The sequence below is a fragment of the Lepidochelys kempii genome, chromosome 1, assembly GCF_965140285.1.
Source record: "Lepidochelys kempii isolate rLepKem1 chromosome 1, rLepKem1.hap1, whole genome shotgun sequence".
NCBI lineage: Eukaryota > Metazoa > Chordata > Testudines > Cheloniidae > Lepidochelys > Lepidochelys kempii.
The window spans coordinates 306,266,854-306,289,371 of NC_136380.1; the positions used below are offsets into that span (position 1 = coordinate 306,266,854).

The following is a 22,518-nucleotide window of genomic DNA, read 5'->3' on the forward strand; positions in this document are numbered from 1 at the left end:
TTAAATTCAGATATTTCCCTCAGTATAGGAAACTGAGAACAAAGCTTTAGAATCAGAGCATATTTTAAATGGATCACGGATAACAGTATGTGCAGGTACATCCACAGCTGCATGCTTAATTAAATGACCACTGTGACAGGTATTGCAACCCTTTGCATTATCTTTGGGGTCCACTGTTTTAAACGAATAATTTATGTATGATTATGTTCTACTCCATGGGGGAGGGTTACCACATCTCCTCCAGGAACTAAAAACAGTGGATGGTGATTAAGGACATCAGCCAGGCTGTTAACCCCGCCCCCCTCAACTCCCCACCCCCCGAGAAGTACCACCTCTTGGGGAGGCTCACATATTCTTGTTTGTTGGTCTCTGGAGAATCCAACAAACAAAGAAAAGACTCTTGGATAAATAGCCTGAGTTTAAATGGTCTCAGGGCCTTCTTTCTTATTCAGCAAATGGACAGGACCTTCTGTTTGGGGAGTGGGGGCAATCCTTGTGGAAGGATAAGAAAGACTTGACCTACTAGGGCTCCATAAGGCTGATGGGTGACCTCTGGTAAGCTGTTAGCTTTTATGGGTTTTTATATTTTTTCTTTTGTAATGCTTGTACCTTAAGAATAACTGTGCTTGCTTAGAAGCAGTTGTCTTGTAACTTATAACTGCAGGCAATACACTGGTCATAGCCTTTGGAGAGAAAGCAAAGTGCATGCACTGGTCTTTTTATGCAATCTGACTTGCTGGTGATATCACAGTGTAAATCCAGGGAGTTGTGCAGCCTAATATTCCTGGTCAGGAGGGAGTGGGATGTGGGTCTTGGCCCAAGAATGGTGACACCTGTGGATGCCCTCAAGAGATTACAGGAGGTGTGAATATAGGTGCTGTTACCCTGCAATTGTGACATATATGGTGGTAGTAGTGGGATCTATATCAATCTGAATTGCCGTAAGTGCTAACAGCTATGAAAGTAAGTAAGTACTGTCAGACGGGAAAAGCACAGGAAAAGGTGTCAGCCCTTTTGAGGAAGGAATAGTGAAAAGAGAGACAAGAAAAATGAGTTATGAACAGCTGAAGGAAGGTCATGATCACTTTCACCCAAATTACCTTCCACATTCAGATTTGTAACCAATCCCTCCTTGTTAGTTAGAATCAAGTCTCAAAATGGCTGGCCCCTGAGTTACTTCCTCCACTGTCGGAAACAAAATGTTGTCCCCAATATCCATTCAGAATTCTGCTGTAGAGATCAGTTTGACCATTTCACACCCCCCTGTTTTTTTTTAAATCATCCATTGGCTGCCCCTTCTTTACTGTATCAACCATAAGCTCCTTGAATTCACTTTCAAGGTTTTTCATGGCCTGTCACCACCCGACCTATCTCTCTCATTTGTGATCGTAACATCAAATCTAGCCTTCAGTTGGCCAATACTGCCAGCCTCCACTGTTAAATTTTTAAACAAGCACCTTCATGCTTTTTCCTGTGCTGCACCTCAAACTTGGAAGGAGCACTCTGTAAACATCCACAAAGCTACCTTGCTATCCTCCTTCCAATCCCTCCTTGTTTTGTGTTCATAGAGCACTTAGTACCTTAGGATCCTGGCCGTGACTGAGTAGGGTGACCAGATGTCCCGATTTTATAGGGACAGTCCTGATTTTTGGGTCTTTTTCTTATATTGGCTCCTATTACCCCCCACCCCATCCCAATTTTTTACACTTGCTGTCTGGGCACCCTATGACTGAGTAACTACAGTTACACAAATAAATAATAGTAATAATTAATGAGCAGCGCAAGGCAGAGTGAAAGGTTATCCCAAGGGTTGTTCTCTGCTTTCCTTGGAATCCTTGAATCTATGGGGTCAGTTTCTGAACCACTCTACAAAGCTGCAAAGCCCTCCCCTTTTGAGATGAGCATGTCAGGGGAATCTTGCAGAATTTATGGAATAGTTTTCCTTTCCCCCAGTTTCTCCTTTGGAAAAGGAGCATTAGGCTCAAAAGGAACTGATTCCCTGGTGAAAAGAGCTAGATCACAATTTCCTGCTTGCACTGTTTTGAGAGAAAAATAATTAAACAAAGGAAAAACTTTGCAAAACACTAATATTTTGCTATCCAACTTGTTTATTAAAAGCGTGAGTAGGGAAATTGTGTTACATGCAGATTTAAACAAAGTAAAATAAAAAAGAGTACCGGTGTATTATCCTTCTGTAGTGATAACTGGAGAAATAGATAATATCTGCTGATCCTTCTTTAAGGATGGGCTGTGAAAGCAGAGCATTTCCCTTTCTCTACATAATGTGTGTGTGACAAAGAGAGCTCTTTAGATCCTAAGTATCTGTACCCCCTCCCATATTTAACATAGGTTCTTGGAGAAATTTATTGAAATTAATGAATATTGTAATAAACCAAGTGTTTGAACAGCACCTAGCACTTTGTGGGCACTACCAGAAGCAAATGATTAGTGCTAAGAATTGCAAAAGCTTTCATTTGAGACTCCAAGACCTCATTGCAAATATTAATTTAGCCTTACAACACCTTTGTAAGGCAGGAAAGGAGTACTTGTGGCACCTTAGAGACTACGAAATTTATTAGAGCATAAGTTTTTGTGAGGTACACCTCACTTCATCGGATGCATACAGTGGAAAATACAGTGGAGAGATTTTATATACACAGAGAACATGAAACAATGGGTGTTACCATACACACTGTAACAAGAGAGATCAGGAAAGGTGAGGTATTACCAGCAGGAGAGCGGGGCGCCCGGGGGGGGGGCACCTTTTGTAGTGATAATCAAGGTGGGCCATTACCAGCACTTTACAAGAACAGTAGGAGGGGAAATAAACAAGGGGAAATAGTTTTACTTTGTGTAATGACCCATCCACTCCCAGTCTTTATTCAAGCCTAAATTAATTGTATCTAGTTCGCAAATTAATTCCAATTCAGCAGTCTCTCGTTGGAGTCTGTTTTTGAAGTTTTTTGTTGAAGAATTGCAACTTTTAGGTCTGTAATCTAGTGACCAAAGAGACTGAAGTGTTCTCCACCTGATTTTTGAATGTTATAATTCTTGATGTCTGATTTGTGTCTATTTATTCTTTTATGTAGAGACTGTCCAGTTTGACCAATGTACATGGCAGAGGGGCATTGCTGGCACATGATGGCATATATCACATTGGTAGATGTGCAGGTGAACGAGCCTCTGATAGTGTGGCTGATGTGATTAGGCCCTATGATGGTGTCCCCTGAATAGATATGTGGACACAGTTGGCAACAGGCTTTGTTGCAAGGATAGGTTCCTGGGTTAGTGTTTTTGGTGTGGTGTGTATGGTTGCTGGTGAGTATTTGCTTCAGGTTGGGGGGCTGTCTGTAAGCAAGAACTGGCCTGTCTCCCAAGATCTGTGAGAGTGATGGGTTGTCCTTCAGGATAGGTTGTAGATCCTTGATGATGCGTTGGAGAGGTTTTAGTTGGGGGCTGAAGGTGATGGCTAGTGGCGTTCTGTTATTTTCTTTGTTGGGCCTGTCCTGTAGTAGATAACTTCTGGGTACTCTTCTGGCTCTGTCAATCTGTTTCTTCACTTCAGCAGGTGGGTATTGTACTTGTAAGAATGCTTGATAGAAATCTTGTAGGTGTTTGCCTCTGTCTGAGGGGTGGAGCAAATGCGGTTGTATCGTAGAGCTTGGCTGTAGACAATGGATCATGTGGTGTGGTCTGGATGAAAGCTGGAGGCATGTAGGTAAGTATAGCGGTCAGTAGGTTTCCGGTATAGGGTGGTGTTTATGTGACCATCGCTTATTATCACCGTAGTGTCCAGGAAGTGGATCTCTTGTGTGGACTGGTCCAGGCTGAGGTTGATGGTGGGATGGAAATTGTTGAAATCATCGTGGAATTCCTCAAGGGCTTCTTTTCCATGGGTCCAGATGATGAAGATGTCATCAATGTAGTGCAAGTAGAGTAGGGGCATTAGGGGACGAGAGCTGAGGAAGCACTGTTCTAAGTCAGCCATAAAAATGTTGGCATACTGTGGGGCCATGTGGGTACCCATAGCAGTGCCGCTGATTTGAAGGTATACATTGTCCCCAAATGTGAAATAGTTATGGGTAAGGACAAAGTCACAAAGTTCAGCCACCAGGTTTGCCGTAACATTATGGGGGATAGTGTTCCTGACAGCTTGTTGTCCATCTTTGTGTGGAATGTTGGTGTAGAGGGCTTCTACATCCATAGTGGCCAGGATGGTGTTATCAGGAAGATCACCGATGGATTGAAGTTTCCTCAGGAAGTCAGTGGTGTCTCGAAGATAGCTGGGAGTGCTGGTAGCGTAGGGCCTGAGGAGGGAGTCTACATAGCCAGACAATCCTGCTGTCAGGGCGCCAATGCCTGAGATGATGGGGCGCCCAGGATTTCCAGGTTTATGGATCTTGAGTAGCAGATAGGATACCCCTGGTCAGGGTTCCAGGGGTGTGTCTGTGCGGATTTGTTCTTGTGCTTTTTCAGGGAGTTTCTTGAGCAGATGGTGTAGTTTCTTTGGGTAACCCTCAGTGGGATCAGAGGGTAATGGCTTGTAGAAAGTGGTGTTGGAGAGCTGCCTAGCAGCCTGTTGTTCATATTCCGACCTATTCATGATGACAACAGCACCTCCTTTGTCAGCCTTTTTGATTATGATGTCAGAGTTGTTTCTGAGTAGCAGCCGTGTTAGTCTGTATCCGCAAAAAGAAAAGGAGTACTTGTGGCACCTTAGAGACTAACAAATTTATTAGAGCATAAGCTTTCGTGAGCTACAGCTCACTTCATCGGATGAATACAGGTAAATATTATAACAGGAACTTTAAATAATGTACCCAGAATGAGTAAATGGCAAAACTGGAAATAGAAACCAGGAGTTCTTAATCCCAGTAACCTGCTTAATCTGGCTACTAGATTACATTCCTATAAAAGCGATAAATGTTGAACACAACTCATAATGGCAAAGAGTCCTGTGGTACCTTATAGAGTAAGACATATTGGAGCATACGCTTTCATGGGTGAATACCCACTTCGTCAGATGCATAGTGGGTATTCACCCACGAAAGCTTATGCTCCAATATGTCTGTTAGTCTATAAGGTGCCACAGGACTCTGCCATTCTTTGCCGCTTTTACAGATCCAGACAAACAGGGCTACCCCTCTGATAGTTGACAACTCATAATGTTTTTTGAAAGAGTCAACCCATTAAGTGTTTTATATATAAGTACCTGTTAAAGGGTTTCAGAAGTGGTCTTTAGCAGTCTGTCACATACTAATCAGACAGTTCACTCAGAGTTACTAGTCACCAAATCAGTCTAAATCTGACCTAATAGTATTGTATGAGATACTATCATTGATACCATATGGGGCTGTTGGTATTTCAACCATAATATGTACATCAATGGAATATGGCCTCAAAGGGGTGTTGCAAGTGCTCAAATGAGGTAATTGGAAGGCTCTGATACCTTATTAAGGTTTTGCGTCTTCGTCCGATGTAATAGTGTGGAACAATTAACCTTGGTCATGGGTGCAAAAATATTTGTTAAAAGCCATTACATGTCAACATTACAAAATATTTTGCTCACGTTAAGAGAAAGGAATAGATCTGAATTTAGAATCAGGAGATCTGAATTCTGTGCCTCATTCTGGTGTGACACATACTTCCTCTGTGAACTTGGCCCAGTCACTTAGCCAAAATTTTCACACTTGGGTGCCTAAAGTGAGGGACCTAAATCCATATTTAGGCCAGTCTACACCCCGTTTTGTATAAACTGGCTGTGAATTAATTTAGGCTGGAAATTCGGAGAAGGCTTCTAACTACCAGAGGATTGAGGTCCTGGAACAGCCTTCCAGTAGGAGTTATGGGGGTGAACAACCTGATTGGCTTTAAGATGGAGCTTGGTAAATTTATGAATGGGGATTATATAAGGTGGTTGTCTGCAACAGTAGGAGACTGGACTCAGGAGGTCCCTTCCCATCCTATGTTCCTAGGTTTCAGTTAGGGCTGTGATCATTTTATTAAATTAGCTATGCTGGCATGACTCCACTCTAGTGTGAATGTAGTTATATGCTACAAAAGTGTCTTATACCACTTGGTATTATTCCCATATGGGAAGGGAATATAAGCACTTTTATACATGACATGACTGCATCCACATGAGGGATGTTGTACTGCTTTAACTATACTGGCTTGGTTAAAATGGTGCCACTGTGCAAGTGGGCAAGGAACAGATGGAGCCTTGGCTCCACCTCCCTCAATGTGCCGGCCAGTTTAGCTGCGCTGGCATGGCTGGGACCATATGCTGCGTGAGATAGGACTGAGCAGGGTACGTTTCCCCCTGGAGCAGGGTGAAATTGGGAGGCAACTTGTGACTCTCTAAATCATAAATTGCTTCCCAGCCTGTTCCTGGAGCAGCACAGCCCAATACACTGGGCTTGTGGCAAAGCAAAAATTGGCACCATCATATTTTTAAGCATGTTGAGTTTCTCTGACGGAAGGCTCTGTGTGCGCCCAATATTATTATTGTTCCTCTGTTTCCCATTGTCTACACCCTACTGTTCACAGTGATATTTTATATGTTACAAATAGAATGAGAATACTTAGGCTGTGGGAATGATTAGTAACATTTAATTTGCAGACACTCAGAAATGATTTTTTTTCATCTTTTTAAAGTGCTTTATGTAACGGGTGCCTTTGTATTTCTTTTACTCTTCCTCACTGGCAACGCTTTGCAATCTTTGCTGGGTTTGCAGCTGCATGGGCTTGCTCAATGAGAGCCATTAAAAATGTTCTCCCCTTTGCCCTCTCCGGATGGCCATTCTTCACCCTCATGCCTCCTAGACTCAAACCCATCAACTTACTGCTTCACTGCTCTCCCTAGCACAGACACTTTAGCTTGGCTTCGGAGAATTCTATAGCAAGCCTCTTGTCTGCACTGAGATTAACAACAGTCAGTTTCCGTCTTTGTTTATGTTTGTTTTTACACTATCATTTTTTCCTAAATTGCTGAGTTGTTCCAGAAAGGAGTAATTCTAAATATTGGGAAGGGTTTGAAGTCCTAAATCTGGACACTTTTTAAATAAATAAAGTGAAGTTGAAGGGGAAGAAAAAAAATTGCTCCTTTTGTTGCTGTCTTGAGTTTTGCAGCAAAAGAGCAGCATAATTTTTGGTTTTCATTTTTATGTGTGTGACTTCTTTGTTGTGGTTAGATCAGTGCTGCAGCATACCCTGACAGTAGCATCTAATAAAATTACTGAACACTTGATTACCAATCTTAAATCAAAATGATATGTGAAGTTTAGGTTAATTACCGAGTTTAATCCTTCTGCTATGGAAAAGACAATTTTGAGAGTTCATTTCTGATGGAAATACATTTTTTCATTCTTTCGTAAGTACCATGCAATATATCTGGTAGGATGTTTGTCCCAGGAATCTTCGTTCTGTATGATGTGCTTGCAAGAAAACACTTTGGATTTGCAAAGTTAAGGCAATCATTGTAAATTCAATACAGAGATATTTTAATTCTTGTGTTAAATCATGGAGTAGTTTTTTTTTTGTTTTTTTTTCATGAGGGAGGGAAATATATGTCTGGTTCTTTGTCTTCTGCATTTTGTGACAAAGGCAGCATTCCCATTTGAATTGCTCTGCTCTATTCAAGCCCCCTCTGAGCCTCTGGTTAACAGCAGTCAGTCTTTGCAGTGTCCTGACGTCATCCAGTGTATGCATAAGCTATGCTATTGTCTTACTGAGACCAGGGGCTGTGGATTGCAGTATCTGGTGTCTGCTACCTATTTCTGCCTCACTGCATGACAGAAGAGAAACTGACCTTCCCTTACCTCTTGGATTTAGAACAGCAACTCCTGATTTTTGCTTCCTGAAGAAGACCTTCGCTTTGGTTGCAAGGAAAAGCTGTCTGCAGTGTGAAGCTTAGGAGAAGAGAATCTGGCAGCTTGACTTGGACTGCATTGTCTGGCTTCATGACCCCTGCTGTGTAGCAGTCTCATCCTTCTCTCACACGCTCCCTCTATCTCTCACTCTTTTCCCTTTTCCCTTCTTTAAATAGCAGCATCTGGGGCCAGCCATGTTTGGCACTGAATCTTCATGTAAGTAAATGCATCCCACTTACATCCTTTTCTATTTAGAACAGAGCTTGTTGTATCAACATTGCATCCACAGTAGTTGCATTCCCTTTGCTGTAGGTTGTTAGCAAAAAGCTGAGGTTCTAGCCTGTTTACAAAGGGGCTAAAGATGCTGGGGGAAAGCATCTGCCACTTCTATCTGTGTGTGCATCCTTGAGGCCAGCAGCGAGTCAGTTTAGGGCTGTCAGTGTTACTGAATCCAGGCCGTTGGAAGATGCAAAGAAAAATGCATGTTCACTTGAACGTGTTAATTGATAAGATCCCATTCTTCAGTGATCTATTGTAGCATAACCAGTAATGAATGTGTTACTCAGATGATAATCGGCATGTTTGAGGGAGTGAGAGGATGCTACAGGATTAGATCAGAAAGAGCTGAGAGTAACGATTTAACCTGGGAAAAAGCTGGTGGTGGAATTGTTCTCTGTATTTTCTTTTCTTTTTTGGGGGAGGGTGGGGGGCGGGTGTTTTGAAAAAGGAGTCTTTTTCTTAAATTTTTTTTGAAATACGAGAAACCAAAATTGAATGGGCAGTTTGGGAGGAGGGCAAGAATTCTGAATAATGGGTGATTTGTTTGTTTGTTTGTTTGTTTCTAACTGGAAACTTGGAACTGTGTCTTGTGCGTAAAAGTAAAAGCAATGGAGACACATGTCACTGAAAACAAGCTAGATGTGTTTCAATGTAAAGGACAATCGGTAACCTAGCAAAACGGATGGAAGATTGCTACTATTATTGGTGACAGACAGTGCAGTTACATAAAGACCTCTGGGTATCCAGCGATTGTCTTCTGGCTAATAAAAAATGCTTCATGGTATACTACATATTTAATATTAATCTACATACTGTGTATCAAAAGCACATCTAATTTAGTAGATAATAACCCGAGTTCATTTTGAGTTTCATTTATTCTTAATATACAGTGCGGTGCATTTCCCCAGTGTAGTTAGCATAGAACCCTGTTTGCAGCTGGCCATTCATCAGGAACGGTAACATGCTGGGCTACCTGGTGATCATGCAGTCTTAGCTCTAAAGAACTTCATTCTTTCCGAGGGTTAATCGGTCCTGTTGATTCACTGTGGCAGCTTCCCACCTCCTCTGACAATCCCTGATCAAGGTCAGGAAAGAAAAAAAACAACAGAATTTGCTCTTTGAATTCTTACATTTTTCAAGTAATTTTTCTTGTATTATTGACTTTAATTTCTGTTGCTGTTAGGATGACCAGATGTCCCCATTTTATAGGGACAATCCTGCTATTTGGTGCTTTGTCTTATATAGGCACCTATTACACCTCAACCCGGTCCCAGTTTTTGACACTTGCTATCTAGTGTTGCTGTATGCCTATTTGGAGATCCCAATCACAGGTATAGAAACAAAATGCCTAATATTTTAGTTGAGTATAATCACAACACATCAGGAATTCAGAGGCACAATTTTTGTGTGTGCAAATATACACATTAACATACATTACAGAAAAAAATCCATGGTGTTTTGGTATTTTCTTTGAGAGAATGTGTGCCACATAGTTGCAAATTCAGTAGTAACTCCTATTATTCATTCTGAGGGGCCTCTCTTGTTTTATAAAGTAGATAAGAAATGACTAGCTTATTACCTGTTCCACAGGACTTTTTGATAAAGTCACCCATGTGCTATCTGGTTTGCTCTGACAGCAGCTGTGGTTGCTTTTGTTTCTATGGTGCCCAGATTATTCAATGTGAAAAAGGGTGACTTGAGCTAGGATAACCACCACCACTTACTTGGCAGAACGGCCGGTCAGGGCTGACGTATATTACTTGTCTAAAATTAAAAATTGGTTGTTTCCGTGAAGGCTGCAGAGCTGAACATGGGTTGTGCATTGCCCCACCCCGCTCGCATAGGTGCCCCAAAGCGCACTCACCAGCTGGTGATTTACAGAATTAAAGCCAATCGAGTCAGGCATTGCGGGGGTCTTTCATCCATCTCTTCTTTCTGAGGCATCATCTTCCTTTGTTTAAATCTCTTTCTTTTCCCCTGTGTTTCTGTCTTTGGCTTTCTCTACATCAGGGCACAAGGACCTTTAACAAAGGGGAAGCTCTGAGACATCATTGTTATGGTTGGAATGGGAAAGGAGCTACTGTCACCTAGTCTGAGCCCCTGCATCATGGTGGGAGGATAGTTCAGATTATTCCTAAAGCATCCCCAGTGGTTGATCGTGCAGTGTAGCCTTGTATAATGGGCTTGGTCGTGTTGTTACAAAGAATAGTATAATCCTAGAACAATTTAAAAAAAAAAAAAAGTACTGAAGACCAATTTTTTAAAAGTCTAATTTAACCAAATATCCTATTAAGCCTCTTTTGCCTTTTATTTTAATTTTTCTTCCCGAATTGTAAAGTCAGTGAGTGACAGCAGTCTAGCTATCAGACTATAGAATTTTCTATCTTGATAGAACAATATTGTTTGGTTCATTATACTTGCATCATGTTAAAAAAAAAAAAAATCCAGCAGCACCACAACCTTGAGAACAATACAGAAGCAAGCCCTGCCAGCTATCCAAAAAGCATTACATTGACAGTAAGATTTTTATCACAGTTGTATAGATGGTAATAGAGTTAAGAATTATAGCTTTCATATTTCATCTTGATAACATGATTCTCTCTCTCTTTTTTTTAATACTGAGGATTTTATTTTAACAAATATGTATATAAGAAGCAAACTCTGTGCTTTAGAACCCTCATTCTGCCCACATTCAATATGATTGTCCTTTAGCTTTAAAAGTCAAATGTAGTGAGCTATTCGGTGATTTCTGACAGCAGTCAGCAGCTCAATAAAAGACGATATGAGCATAATTGGAGAAACGCAGGCATGTTCTTATCTGCTCATGGAGGAAGGAAAAAAAAGACAAACATAAGGCTATGCTCATTATGTTGCTTGTAAAGATGGGAAACAACCATGTAATTATTATTATTAGTTATATAAGAGTACAGTGTTAAGCAAAAATCACACGACCGGCCCACGCAAACAGTTAAAAAATATTTTAATGTGAGCATCGTATTCTCCGTGCAGTTGTTCTCGCTATTTCGCATTAGTTGCCTCAAATGCTTTGTGTTTATCTGTTTTCAGCCATATGGCACCATGTTATTATATACAGCAGGGGTGCAAACTCCCATCCTGTGACCCTATCCAGCCCACTGTATGGATTTATCTGGTGGTGGTTGTTTGTTTATTAGTATTGCTGTGACTGTTTCAGATTCTGCAGAATGCAAAATGTTCTTTGATACTGGTGTTAGTCCTATTGCTATGAACAGAATCTTTTTATACATGAAATGAAGTGGTGCTGTTATAGACAGAACTATCTCTGAAAATTTGTGAACAGCTCTCATGCATATCAATCAACCCTGAAACCTAAGTGACTTATTAAGAGACAGCTTTTCCAATAACAGAGCTATGCAACAGTGTGTCTGATTTGCAGATGCAGAAGCTACACTTGTGCATGCAAATAAAATAGTTACACCGTTGAAAATAGACAAATAAGGAAAGGACAAAAATAGCAGTGACCCTAACTTGCCCTATATAATTTTTCCCCACTGCAGGATACTGAATGTAACAGTAACTTTACGGAGTAAAACATTAGCTCCCACTCTTACCCCTGTGATCTGCACATGGATGGTCTCCTCTGCACATGGTTCATTACCATGCCTAAGCAGAAGGAGTGGGGCCAGCTGGCTTTGCAGCAGCAGTCCCCACATTTCCCCTGAGAGGAGCTGTTTGTTTGGTGAGAGCGAGCAGGCAGCCCCCATGGCTTGCAGTGTAATACCTCCCCCTCATCCCCTTTGGAGGCGTGAGGGGGGGGCTCATCTTGAGTGCAGCTGCAGCCAGGGGAGGCCCTGACAACATGCCTAAGTTGAATCTGTGCTGTAAGGGAAAAAAGAGGGATAATATGGAATGATGAGGCCCTAGGACCAGCATAGAGGCACTGGAATACCTAGGATCTGCACCATGTGTAAGCCAGACACTCTAGGCAGAACAGTTCAGGAGTAAAATTCATAAAGAGAATCTTAAACTACCTCCCGTTTCAGCCCTCTTCTCATGTGGGAGACCCTTAGTTATATTTCACAGGGGCCACATTCTAGACCCAGTCTTCCCATTCTCATCAGTGGAAGATTCACTGTGGATAGAGGGTAATATAGGTCACTAACTTTGTAACCCCAGCCCGTAGACCATAACCAAATATGAACTTTGGAACTCTTCACAAAATGTATTTTACTTCCCTGGTCTTTGGCTAATATAATGTACACTATCTGGAGCTGTAATGCAAGGGAGCTCATTAAAATTTACAAAGACAATATTTGGGCATCAAGTTTACTGTACAATAAAACAAGCTGTATTGTGAAACTGAAGGGAAATGGAGACAAAGCAGTCACACTTTCCTTTCACACACAGTTAAATACAGTCCATTAAATTTGCCATACAGGTGGCTAAACTAGTGTCTTGCTTTAAATTCTGAATCTTCCAGAATGTATATAAATCTGAGAAATGTGTCTGTGGTCACAAAACTGTTGGTACATGGTGACTTTTAACTGAGCACTTTCAATATTCCTCACTCAAGTATTCATTCATTCATTCAGTGTTTCATTTTATGAGTCAAAAGACTCCACGCGTGGCTGTGGAAGAATGAGACCATATTTTCAGTACTGGTGCTGCTTGATGGTGGTAGTGATATTATAACGTATTGGTCATGCTACATTGAGTGTTTTGTAGACGGGGAAAGTTATAATGGCAAGTTATCGTTCCAGATTGAACCAAATTGAACCATTGAGGGCAAAGTTCATCGTGGCTCCCCATCTAGCAGCTCCACTCTGGAAAAGTAAGAGAGAGGGGTAGAGACAGGAAAGCTGACCTGGGAAATGAAGGCATGAGACACATAGACTAGGTGTGTGAGAGTATGACTGGTCCTTCCAGCATGACTTGGGGATTTCTCCCTTTCTTGGGTAAATTCAGCTATTAAGATACCCAGTGTTACCTCTGGAGTTCGGAGTTGTTAGACAAAATTGGAGAACCAGGTGAAAGGGATTATCTCAACTACAGCAGCTTCAGACATCATTAAGAATGGTTTATGACAGGATCCTAAGGGCTTGTCTACATGGAGCAGTAATGTGGACTACTGGGTTGTGATTTCTAAAACCTGCTAACATGTTCTCTATTCATTGATCCAAATAGACCCTGCTGGTGTGCACTAAAGCTTCCCTCGTGCACTTCAACATAGTGCTGTGTGAAACAGTCCTACATTAAAGTGCACTACAGAACATTACAAAGAGATTACTCATTATGGTATGTACTATGCGGAGACTGAGATTGTGGAAGTTATAGTAAGGTCCGTAAACCCAACACTAAAATCGCATAGTTATTTAGCTGGAAAATACATTCTTAGCTTTATTCCCCTGTAGCAGATTTTGAGGACCCATTAAGCAGAAAAGAATGTCCCTGATTTTTGTTTATATCAGCATGTTAGCAGAGTGGTTCAGAGGCCCAGCGAAACCTCTTTGGACATATTACTGTGCCTGACTTGAGATAGGTAGATGTATAGAAGATCCTAAAGGTAGTCAGGCATCTTGCTTGAGTGCATGAACCTTGTTTATTTTAATGAGATGGAACATCAGCAAAAGATGGGATGCTCAGGCAGAGCCCATTCAGGAAAATGAGTGCTGTCCAGCAGAGTCAGGCAGGCAGGCAGCCCGAGCAATCCTGAGCCAGCCACACCACAGAAAGGGGAAGCAGGCAAGGAAGAGAAAACACTGCTTTGGAGACTAGAAGACAGGAGAAGTGCCATTCCGGAGCCAGCCACTCCAGTGACCTCAGATCTATGTACGTACTTATCTGGCCCACTTCACAATGATATCTGAGTGCCTTCGATTAATGACTGCTGATTCTTGCAGTACCCCCCTGGGGCAGTGAGTATTAGCCCTGTTTTATGGGCAGGGAACTGAGGCATAGAGTAACTTGCCCAAGGTCACAGGGAAGTCTGTGACTGAGCTGGGAACTGAATCCCGCTCTCCTGGCTCCCAGGATAGTAGTACCCTGTTCGCTAACTAGACCATCCTTCCTATCTCATAGGTAGAGATAGCCCAGTCGCAGGGGTTGCTGTGAGGCGGTTGAAGGGATAAAGCATATTACCCTCCGTCAACTGTGACCACTTGTTGAACTTCTGGGAATGGAAAAAAATCTTGACTTGCAGGAAGTGAATGGGATCAAGATTCCTTTTTTTAAAGCGAAGGCCTGAAGTGCAACTCAGTTTGCCCAATCATAGTACATGATTTGTGTCAGCAGATAGCATTCCTTGTAAGGAAATAGCTACTGGAGCGGCCTGTGATTTGTTTAAATGTCATAAAAGAAGTTATGAACTTAGAGAATGAAAGAGGACCATTTCCCGTCCATCTTCATATGTTCAAAGTGCAGGAGTAGTACTTAGGCGCAGAATCAAACAGTCGTAAACTCTGGTCTGTTTAATCTGCAGAAGCAGAAAAGGGCGATAGATCTTTTAGCCTGAGAACAGGCAGGAGGATATTATAGTCCCTCTGAGCTGCATGACCCAGATAGAATGTGCAGTACATACAAGGCCTGCGTCACCCTGTCTGAGCCAGGAGTGGAAGCACAGGGGATTTGTGTAATTTCAGAACAATTAATAGTAGCTCTGTATCCAGCTAATAATATAGCCACAGAACCTTCCAAACCCTCTGCTTTTTCTGAGCTGGGATACCCTGCTTGACCTCTCTCACTTGACCCTGGAGCAGCAAGGGACATTTTCACAAAATGCTGTGAGAAGAGCATACAGCACTTGTGAATCAAACAAAGGGAATATATGAGGATGGACATAAAATGAGCAGAAATCCATCCAGTTTACTGGAACTACTGTTATAACATCATTTCCTAGACCCCAATCTGGGAAGGTCAAAAGCTATAATAGAAATCCTTTCCTGATAGAAAGGATAAAACCATTGTGCTCCCAGTGATTTGTGGACCGGAAAAGCATAGGATATTGAGACTCTATATTGATTTATAGAGAGTTAATTTACAAAACTATAGAGATAGACATTTTGTACCCAGAATCCAATTTAGGTCAGTGGAAAATGAATGGCTTTACTGTACTTGATTAAGGTAAAGCTTATCCCTAGGAGTTTGAGTGAAGATGCTCATAAGCATTTGTAACACCACAGGAAAGATGAGTGGATTTTTGCATTCCCTTTGAGTTGATAAATGCTCTCTATCTGCCTTCCAGTATTGCATGGACAAGTATTTGGTGATTTCCAAGATGATCTATGAATCCCATTTTTAGAGGTCATTCTGGTGTACAGCAAGGATATTGAGCAATATATGAGAAATTAAAGGAAAGTGCTTCTCAGATTGCAAGAATGTGGAATAAAATTAAAACCTGGTAAGTGTGACCCCTTTGAGAGAGAAGTCTAGTAGCTGGGAAGATTACTATCACATGAAGGGTACTGAGGTGATTCTCAAGGTATGTCTGCAGTTCAGTTTGAAGCAGAAGAAACCAGAAGCAATGCAAGAGATACAAAGCCTGTGAGTTTCCTGAGATAACGTTGGGGACTCTTCTCATATTGTGCAGCCCTTATACCACCTTTGCAAAGGACCTAATGCCTCTGGGTCATGATGTTAGGCAGAAAAGAACTACCACTTGCTTTCATGGGAGTAAGAATTCTTCGCTTTGAAATATGTTGTTACTGACCAATTCAGGGACTACGTGTAGCTGGCCAAGTGTGGAGCACAAGCAATTACAATAACCCATTGTATGTTATGACTACTGCAAATGTAAATGCTGCAGGGTATCAGTGAAAATAGTGGTTTACAAAGCTCCCGTACAGCACCTATCCTTCCACAAGGAAACTCAATTGAACAGTTTAGCAGAACACTGTTAGCAATCTCATGAACATTGACTGGAGAACAAAAGTCAAACTGGAAGGGCTATCTACATCAAAGAGTGCATTCTTATACCTGCACCAAGTTTGACAGCACTGGTTATTCTCCATTTTCCCTGCTGTAGGGGTCCTCTTCAGTGTGACCCATAGATAACATTTTTTAACTAAGTACAGAGTACATGGCTAATAATTATATGAGCTATGCAGATTGATGGAGGGAACAACTGAATAGAGCCTATGAAAATCCGCAAGAAGGAAAGCTGGAAAGTCAGTGAGATGGATAAAACTCAAGCACAAAGGCAAAAAAGGGAAGATTTTTGGAAGCAAGGAATTCAGTGGGATGTCAGATGAATAAAATAAGTTGGATAACAGATGCAGCCTTTAGTACACTATCCTGAAAATCAATTACAGCTACCACTCCCTAGCAGAACTGCCAGGGGCTGCTCCAGTCCATGGGGATATATAGCTTCAGTGCTCAGGAGACTGAATTACATATACAGGAGCAGCTATCAGTGGTTATGCATTGGAGAGAGCAGTGCCAGAATAAATGGGCATTCAGAGGTCTTTACCTAGTACCTGATTGGGAGTTCTGTTCCTGGTTGTGGATTGCCTGCCTGGGCTCCTGGGTTATACTAATTGAACCTGATTGCCAGTGCATTTGTCTTTTATATGGAGACTACTAGTCACAGCATGCAGTACTTTATCTGGATCCAAGAAGATTTCACGTTGATCAAGATGGTACATTGCATGCTTGATGATAACTGCAGTCTCTGTGGGTCCCAATTCTAGTAGAAATGCAAGTGGCTGCAGGTTACCTTTGGTCATCCCTATTTACAAGGGTTTACAATGAATTGAGCTGCTGGTGTTTAGTTATTTGTTAGCTCCAATTAATTATTTCCTTTGTAAAATTCAATGCACAAAGATGGGAAGAAAACTAGGTTAAATTTAGGTTCTACCATCTTTATGGGTAAACACAATCTTCCAAATAAATCTGACTTTTTTATAATCCAGAATGTCAAATCAGTCACCTAAATGTTTGAGAAAGTCAGTGCTGCTAGCCACAGAGATTCAAATGCAAATTTCTACATTCTTACTCTACCTGGGTGAAAACAACATATTCTTTTATACACTTCTAGGTCGCTGGTTCAAATCATTCCAGGTTAAAGTTGTGACTGTGTCTTCACTAGGAAGAAACTCCCTAGGATTTACATCCACCAGCTAACCTGCGTTAAAACTGCAACAGATTTATCTTCACTAGGATTGTAACAGAGTTTACTTAACATGGGTTAAAAACCATTTTCCCAAGTGAAGGTGAAGCCTGAAAATCACTGCTTTGTGATACACTATTGTATGACTGATGTGAAATTTAGGTCTTAGATGCTTTCCTACAAATATCCATTTGACAAAACCATCATCTCTGGCAATCCTTGTTATCAGCCTATGTAGACAGACCAAGGATTTGAATGCATGTGAGAATGAACTACCCATTCATCTCTAGTAGTGGTCTTTTCAGAATGGGTTGAGGCATGTTATCGGCAACATGAGGAGGCAGATATTGCTACCCCTGCAGTACCTGTTCTGTAGTTAAAGTTCAGTCAATGCTGTCAATCTTTCATGAGCTGGAACATAATTTTTAAAAGTCAGTTTTTATTGGTGACCAGTTGATCAATAATCCTGACAGTGTCAATGATTGGACACTTTGCTCACTGACTGAAATTTGCAACTAATCCCATTTCTGCTTCAGAAGTCAAAGAAGTAACTTCCTAATGGGAAGAGAAAAAAATCTCATGCCTTTAGGCCTTGTCTACAGTATGGTGGAGGAGATCGATCTAAGTTACGCAACTTCAGCTATGTGAATAATGCAGCTGAAGTCGACGTACTTAGATCTACTTACCGTGGAGTCCACACTACACTATGTCGATGGGAGACGCTCTCCCGTTGACTCCCCTTATGCATCTCGTTCAGGTGGAGTACAGGAGTTGACAGGAATGCCACTTCAGTCGATTTAGCGGGTCTTCACTAGACCCGCTAAATCAACTGCCGATGCATCGGTCGCCACACGTTGATCACCCGATAAGTGTAGACAAGTCCTTAGACTCAGACCAAAGTGTTGGGCCATGCTTCTTGTGCTGCATCATATGAGAGCCCTTAGAAGTGATTTGATCTGTTGAAAGAGGAGAATGAAAAGGTAACAGCAGATTTTATCAATGAGTATATTTCAAAGTGAAAACTAATCTGTACAAAATTGTGATTGACAATCATCCCAACCCTTTTTATTTATATCAGTCCAGACTGGTAACTGTTTGGGATCTGAATAACCCAACTTGTTTGTTTAATTCTTTTGTGTTAGCAGTTTTTTTAAAAAAGGGAGTGGAGCATAGCCACTAGCACAAGTAGAATAAGCTTTCTCTTTTCTTTAAAAGCCTGTTTTTTCTAAGCCTTTGCATATCAGCCAAGTTAAATGGTGTTGGGCTGAAGTCTGGTAATGTTTTCAACTTTTATGCAAATTATTTCACACATATTACTGCAAAATGCTTTACCTATGGTACAGATCAGTGCAGACAGATTTAGATGTGACTGATGTAGTACAGTGAAATCTGTCCTAAGAGCACAACAAGGTTCAACAAAAATTGGTTGGTTAACAGACAGTCTTCTCATAAGAGTGGAGTAGAATTGTACTCCGTGCATGTGGTGATTTTTGGGCTGGTCTCTGAAGACAGGAGGTTGACCAAGAAGGTTGGTCTCTTCTATAGGTTTCAGCGTCCTTCCCATTGCCTTAAACACTGTCTGAGTTCACTATGGGCTTGTCTGCGTGCAGAGCTGCACTGGTTAACAGAAGGTGTGACTTTAAACCAGTATAGTTAAACCAGCGCCAGAAACTGTATGGACACTTTAAACCAGATTTAGCTTAAATTGACTATGAAAAGGTTTAAACTAAACCCTAATAAGCCACTCAAACTGAAATAAGAGTGGCCACAAAGGGGGTTGCCCTAGTTTAACTACAGCACTGGCCCAAAATAGACTCCAACTGACTTCAATGGGCTTTGGATCAGGCCCTAATTCACTTACATTGACAATGGGCCTGGAGATGAACCTGCCTTCCATTAGCCAAATCCACCTTGGGCAAGACCAAACCCTAAGTAAAGAGTTCTTGTAGAAACACTTTCTTTCTTTAAACCTAAATTAAATCAGTTGAACAGGGCTCCTATTTCTCTAGCCCCTGAATTCCACTAAGTGAATTCCAAACAGCGTTTTTCTAGAGGGAGCAGCAAGCAGAAGCCTCTGTACAAGGCTGAAAAATGTGGAGGAAAATAGAGCAACTTCTTTTTTTGTTCATATGTTTTACTCACAGAGTAACTGACGAAAGGAAGAACACCTTCTAGCACCATGGTACTTACAAGGAAAATGGAGATTGCCTTACTGTTTCTTGGAGCAAATAGGAACATGTACTAAAAAACACTGAGAGTGAGACCAACTGGATTATAGATGTTTTTTGTAAATTGCTTGTGGATATCTTCAGTGGCTATTGCACAAGTAATGGAAGAGTTTGGGAGGTGTTCTGAGTGAGCTTTATGTTGAGTTTTCTATTCTCTGGTCCATATAAAAATAACAGCACAGATTTACTATTTGCTTATTTCTGAAAAATCTTTGAGATGTGAGTGCCTCTTTCACTGATACAACACCAGTTCCCTAACTCCTGTTGTCGCGTCCTACATTCAGAACAAAACAGCTTGTGTTGCTACTCTCTTTTTTTATTCCTTCACATGCAAGGCCATGTTTACATCTCTGTCTGCTACCTTTGATAAAAACATGTGGTTTGAAGTTCTACCAAAGATGAGCTACATTTTCTAAGCACAACAAACTAATTTAAATCATTAACTTTAATTTTTTTGGTCTTGTGGCTTGAAGTCAGGCCTTTGATGTTACTTGCGCAGAGTTAAGCTTATTTATTTAGAGCACATGGTAGAAAAGATTTCCAAGATTGACCTGAGTTAATTTGAATTGCTCCAGCAATGAATGTGGGCTTTCTTCTCTCATGGAATGACGCCAGTAACTTTTCTATCAGTCCACATAACAGGTACAGCTGGCTGTGTTTACATTATGCCCCCAGATGATTGTTGTTATTATTACTTCTTTGTACTGACGTGGCACCTAGGAGCTCCAGTCATGGACCAGGACCCCATTGTGCTAGGCACTGTACAAACACAGAACAGATCCCTGCCCCAAAGACCTTGCAATCTATGTACTGTGTTGTGTATAATTATCAAACTAGAGCTGGTTTGGAAACTTTTACACTTTTGATGAAAATGGGGAAAAATCACAAAAAAACCCAACAACTTTCTGACAAGCTCTAAATCCAAACCAAACCAAAAAATACCAGTGACCGGCAGGCAACTGAGCTGTGGAGACTTAAGCAGGAATTTAGGAGAGCAAGCTCCCACTGGAGAAGGAGCAGCAGAGTGAGGGAGCTGCATTCTTTGGGACTCCTCTGCAGGCCTTAGCAGGGGCAGTTAGAATTTGGAAGACCTGGCCTCAGTGCTACTGAACAGGCTGTAAAGCTGCAGGCATATGCAAGAGGGGGGTGAGAGGAGGAGTGTAAGAGGGGCAGGCACGAGCATGGTTGATGGTGGTGTTCTTGACCCTCTCTTGGTGCAAAGACCGCTATAAACATTTTATAAATTTAAAGAAAAAACAGTGCCGGAGATACTATTGAAAGGGTGCTAACATTAGTCAGTTTTTGAAAGAAAATTCAAGTTGGCACTGCTCTTTTCACAAATGTATAGATCTATATGGACGAGTATTTGCCACAGTAAATGTTGCCGAATAGCCTTAGATGATTTGCATGAGCAAGTGGGGGCGAGCCCCTTGAAAGCGAGTGGCTCTGTAAAGCTGCCTGGCAATCCAGTGCACAGTGTCTGCAGAGCAGGCTTGCTTGTCTGCAAAGCAGGCAGGGATTCTCTTTGCACTTCCGGGTCAGAACAAGGGGTGCTACTAGGGTGGAGCGAAGGAAACAAAAGAGTGAGGTAGCCACATAGCCAACGGTGGTGGGAGAGGGGTTGTGACCATGACACCAACACTACCTATCCATATTATCTTCTCAAGGCTTTGGTGGGGCTGGTCTCCTCCGTCCCTCATTTTATGGTCACTGATTTCCCTGTTTTACACAACTGCTGTCCCTATCCTGACTGTCCTCTTTATTCAACTAAAAGCACCAATTTAAGAGCCTCGCCTTTTCCTTTTCACCCAGATGGTATCCTCTGCGCAACTGGGAACAATCTGTGCTAAAAATGAATGGGCACAAGCCCAAGACTGTAGACTCACTCACAAGATGATCCTCCTTCTGTATTACTTCAAACTAAATTCATATTCGGGCGTACTTTGCATTAGAATGAGCATACCCGAAAGGAATTGCAGAATAAGGAAGAAAAGAAAAGGCCTGTGATGTTTTGTTTTAGCCTGGCTTGCTCTTAATCCTGGTAGCCATTCAGCCTGGATGGTAGCAGTAAGCCTGAGTACCAGCTGTGCCTTGCCATGTGCTGCTGTGCTATTTCCAACTCCTGTGAAAATGAGGCATTTCCATTTAATTTGCATTTTTCTCTTTTTATCGAACAAACAAATGAGCACAGAAAATGCATTTATGTCCCCATTAGTGATGCCTCCCCTCCATTCAGCTACATATACGGTATGACCCCTTTCAATCCATTACTTTCTTTACATTTTCTAACATCGAGTTCTTAAAAGAAAATGACTAGACATCCTGTCATCAATGGAATATGCCTGGTTATTGATTAGCTCTCCCGCAGTTTTCAGCTGTGCTTTTGGCATTTGTGTTCTGAATGCAGATTCTCGGTCACAACCCCATTCATCAATCCAGGGTAGTGGATATACTGAACACTAAGAGAGCTCTACTGGAAAGTGTCCTTGGCACAAAAAATCCTTGTATTAGGAGTTTATCAAAAGATCCCAGTATTTTGGTTTGCCTTTGTTGTTTGCGCACCACTTTACATTTAAGGGACTCGTGCATTTTTGCCCTCTGAAACATTTGATACCCATTCCTTACTATGATATGGTCACCTACTGAACGTTTCCTGCCTAATCTTTTATTCTTGTCCCTCTTCTCCCTTTGGTGCCACCAAAGACCTGGTGGCCTGACTGCCTCCATTGAGAATATCAGCCCCTACTTTTGAATACATGCGGCCTCCCTCTACCCATCTTCACATCCTTCAGCAGGGAATGCATCCAGATAGCCAATAACTTGGCCAGTCCCACATGAAGCACTCGGAATGAGATGAAACAGAAATCTGTGGTTTGAGATGGGTCTACCAAAACATTAGATAAATGCCAAATGAGCTAGGATGAACAGAAGGAGAATCAGCCCTTCTGTGACTGCTATGCTCCTCACAGCTGAATCTGATGGTGTCGTCCTTTCTCCTTCCGCCTCACATACCTTCTGAAGCAGTTCCTAGTAGCTTCAATCATGTGCTTGAGAACTT

General features: G+C 41.7%; 1 protein-coding gene across 5 annotated transcripts in view; it reads left to right on the forward strand.

Moving 5' to 3' along the window:
• The window catches only part of ST7 (suppression of tumorigenicity 7), a 233,057-nt gene that overhangs the window by 62,863 nt on the left and 147,676 nt on the right, over positions 1-22,518 (forward strand). The window contains exon 1 of one of the 5 annotated variants that reach the window (XM_073328159.2): positions 7,709-8,087. The exons of the other annotated variants lie outside the window; for them this stretch is intronic. Coding sequence (XP_073184260.1) covers positions 8,066-8,087 — 22 coding nt within the window. The 5' untranslated portion in view covers positions 7,709-8,065. Of the gene's footprint in view, positions 1-7,708; positions 8,088-22,518 lie in introns of those variants that run through there. 5 annotated transcript variants of the gene reach the window in all.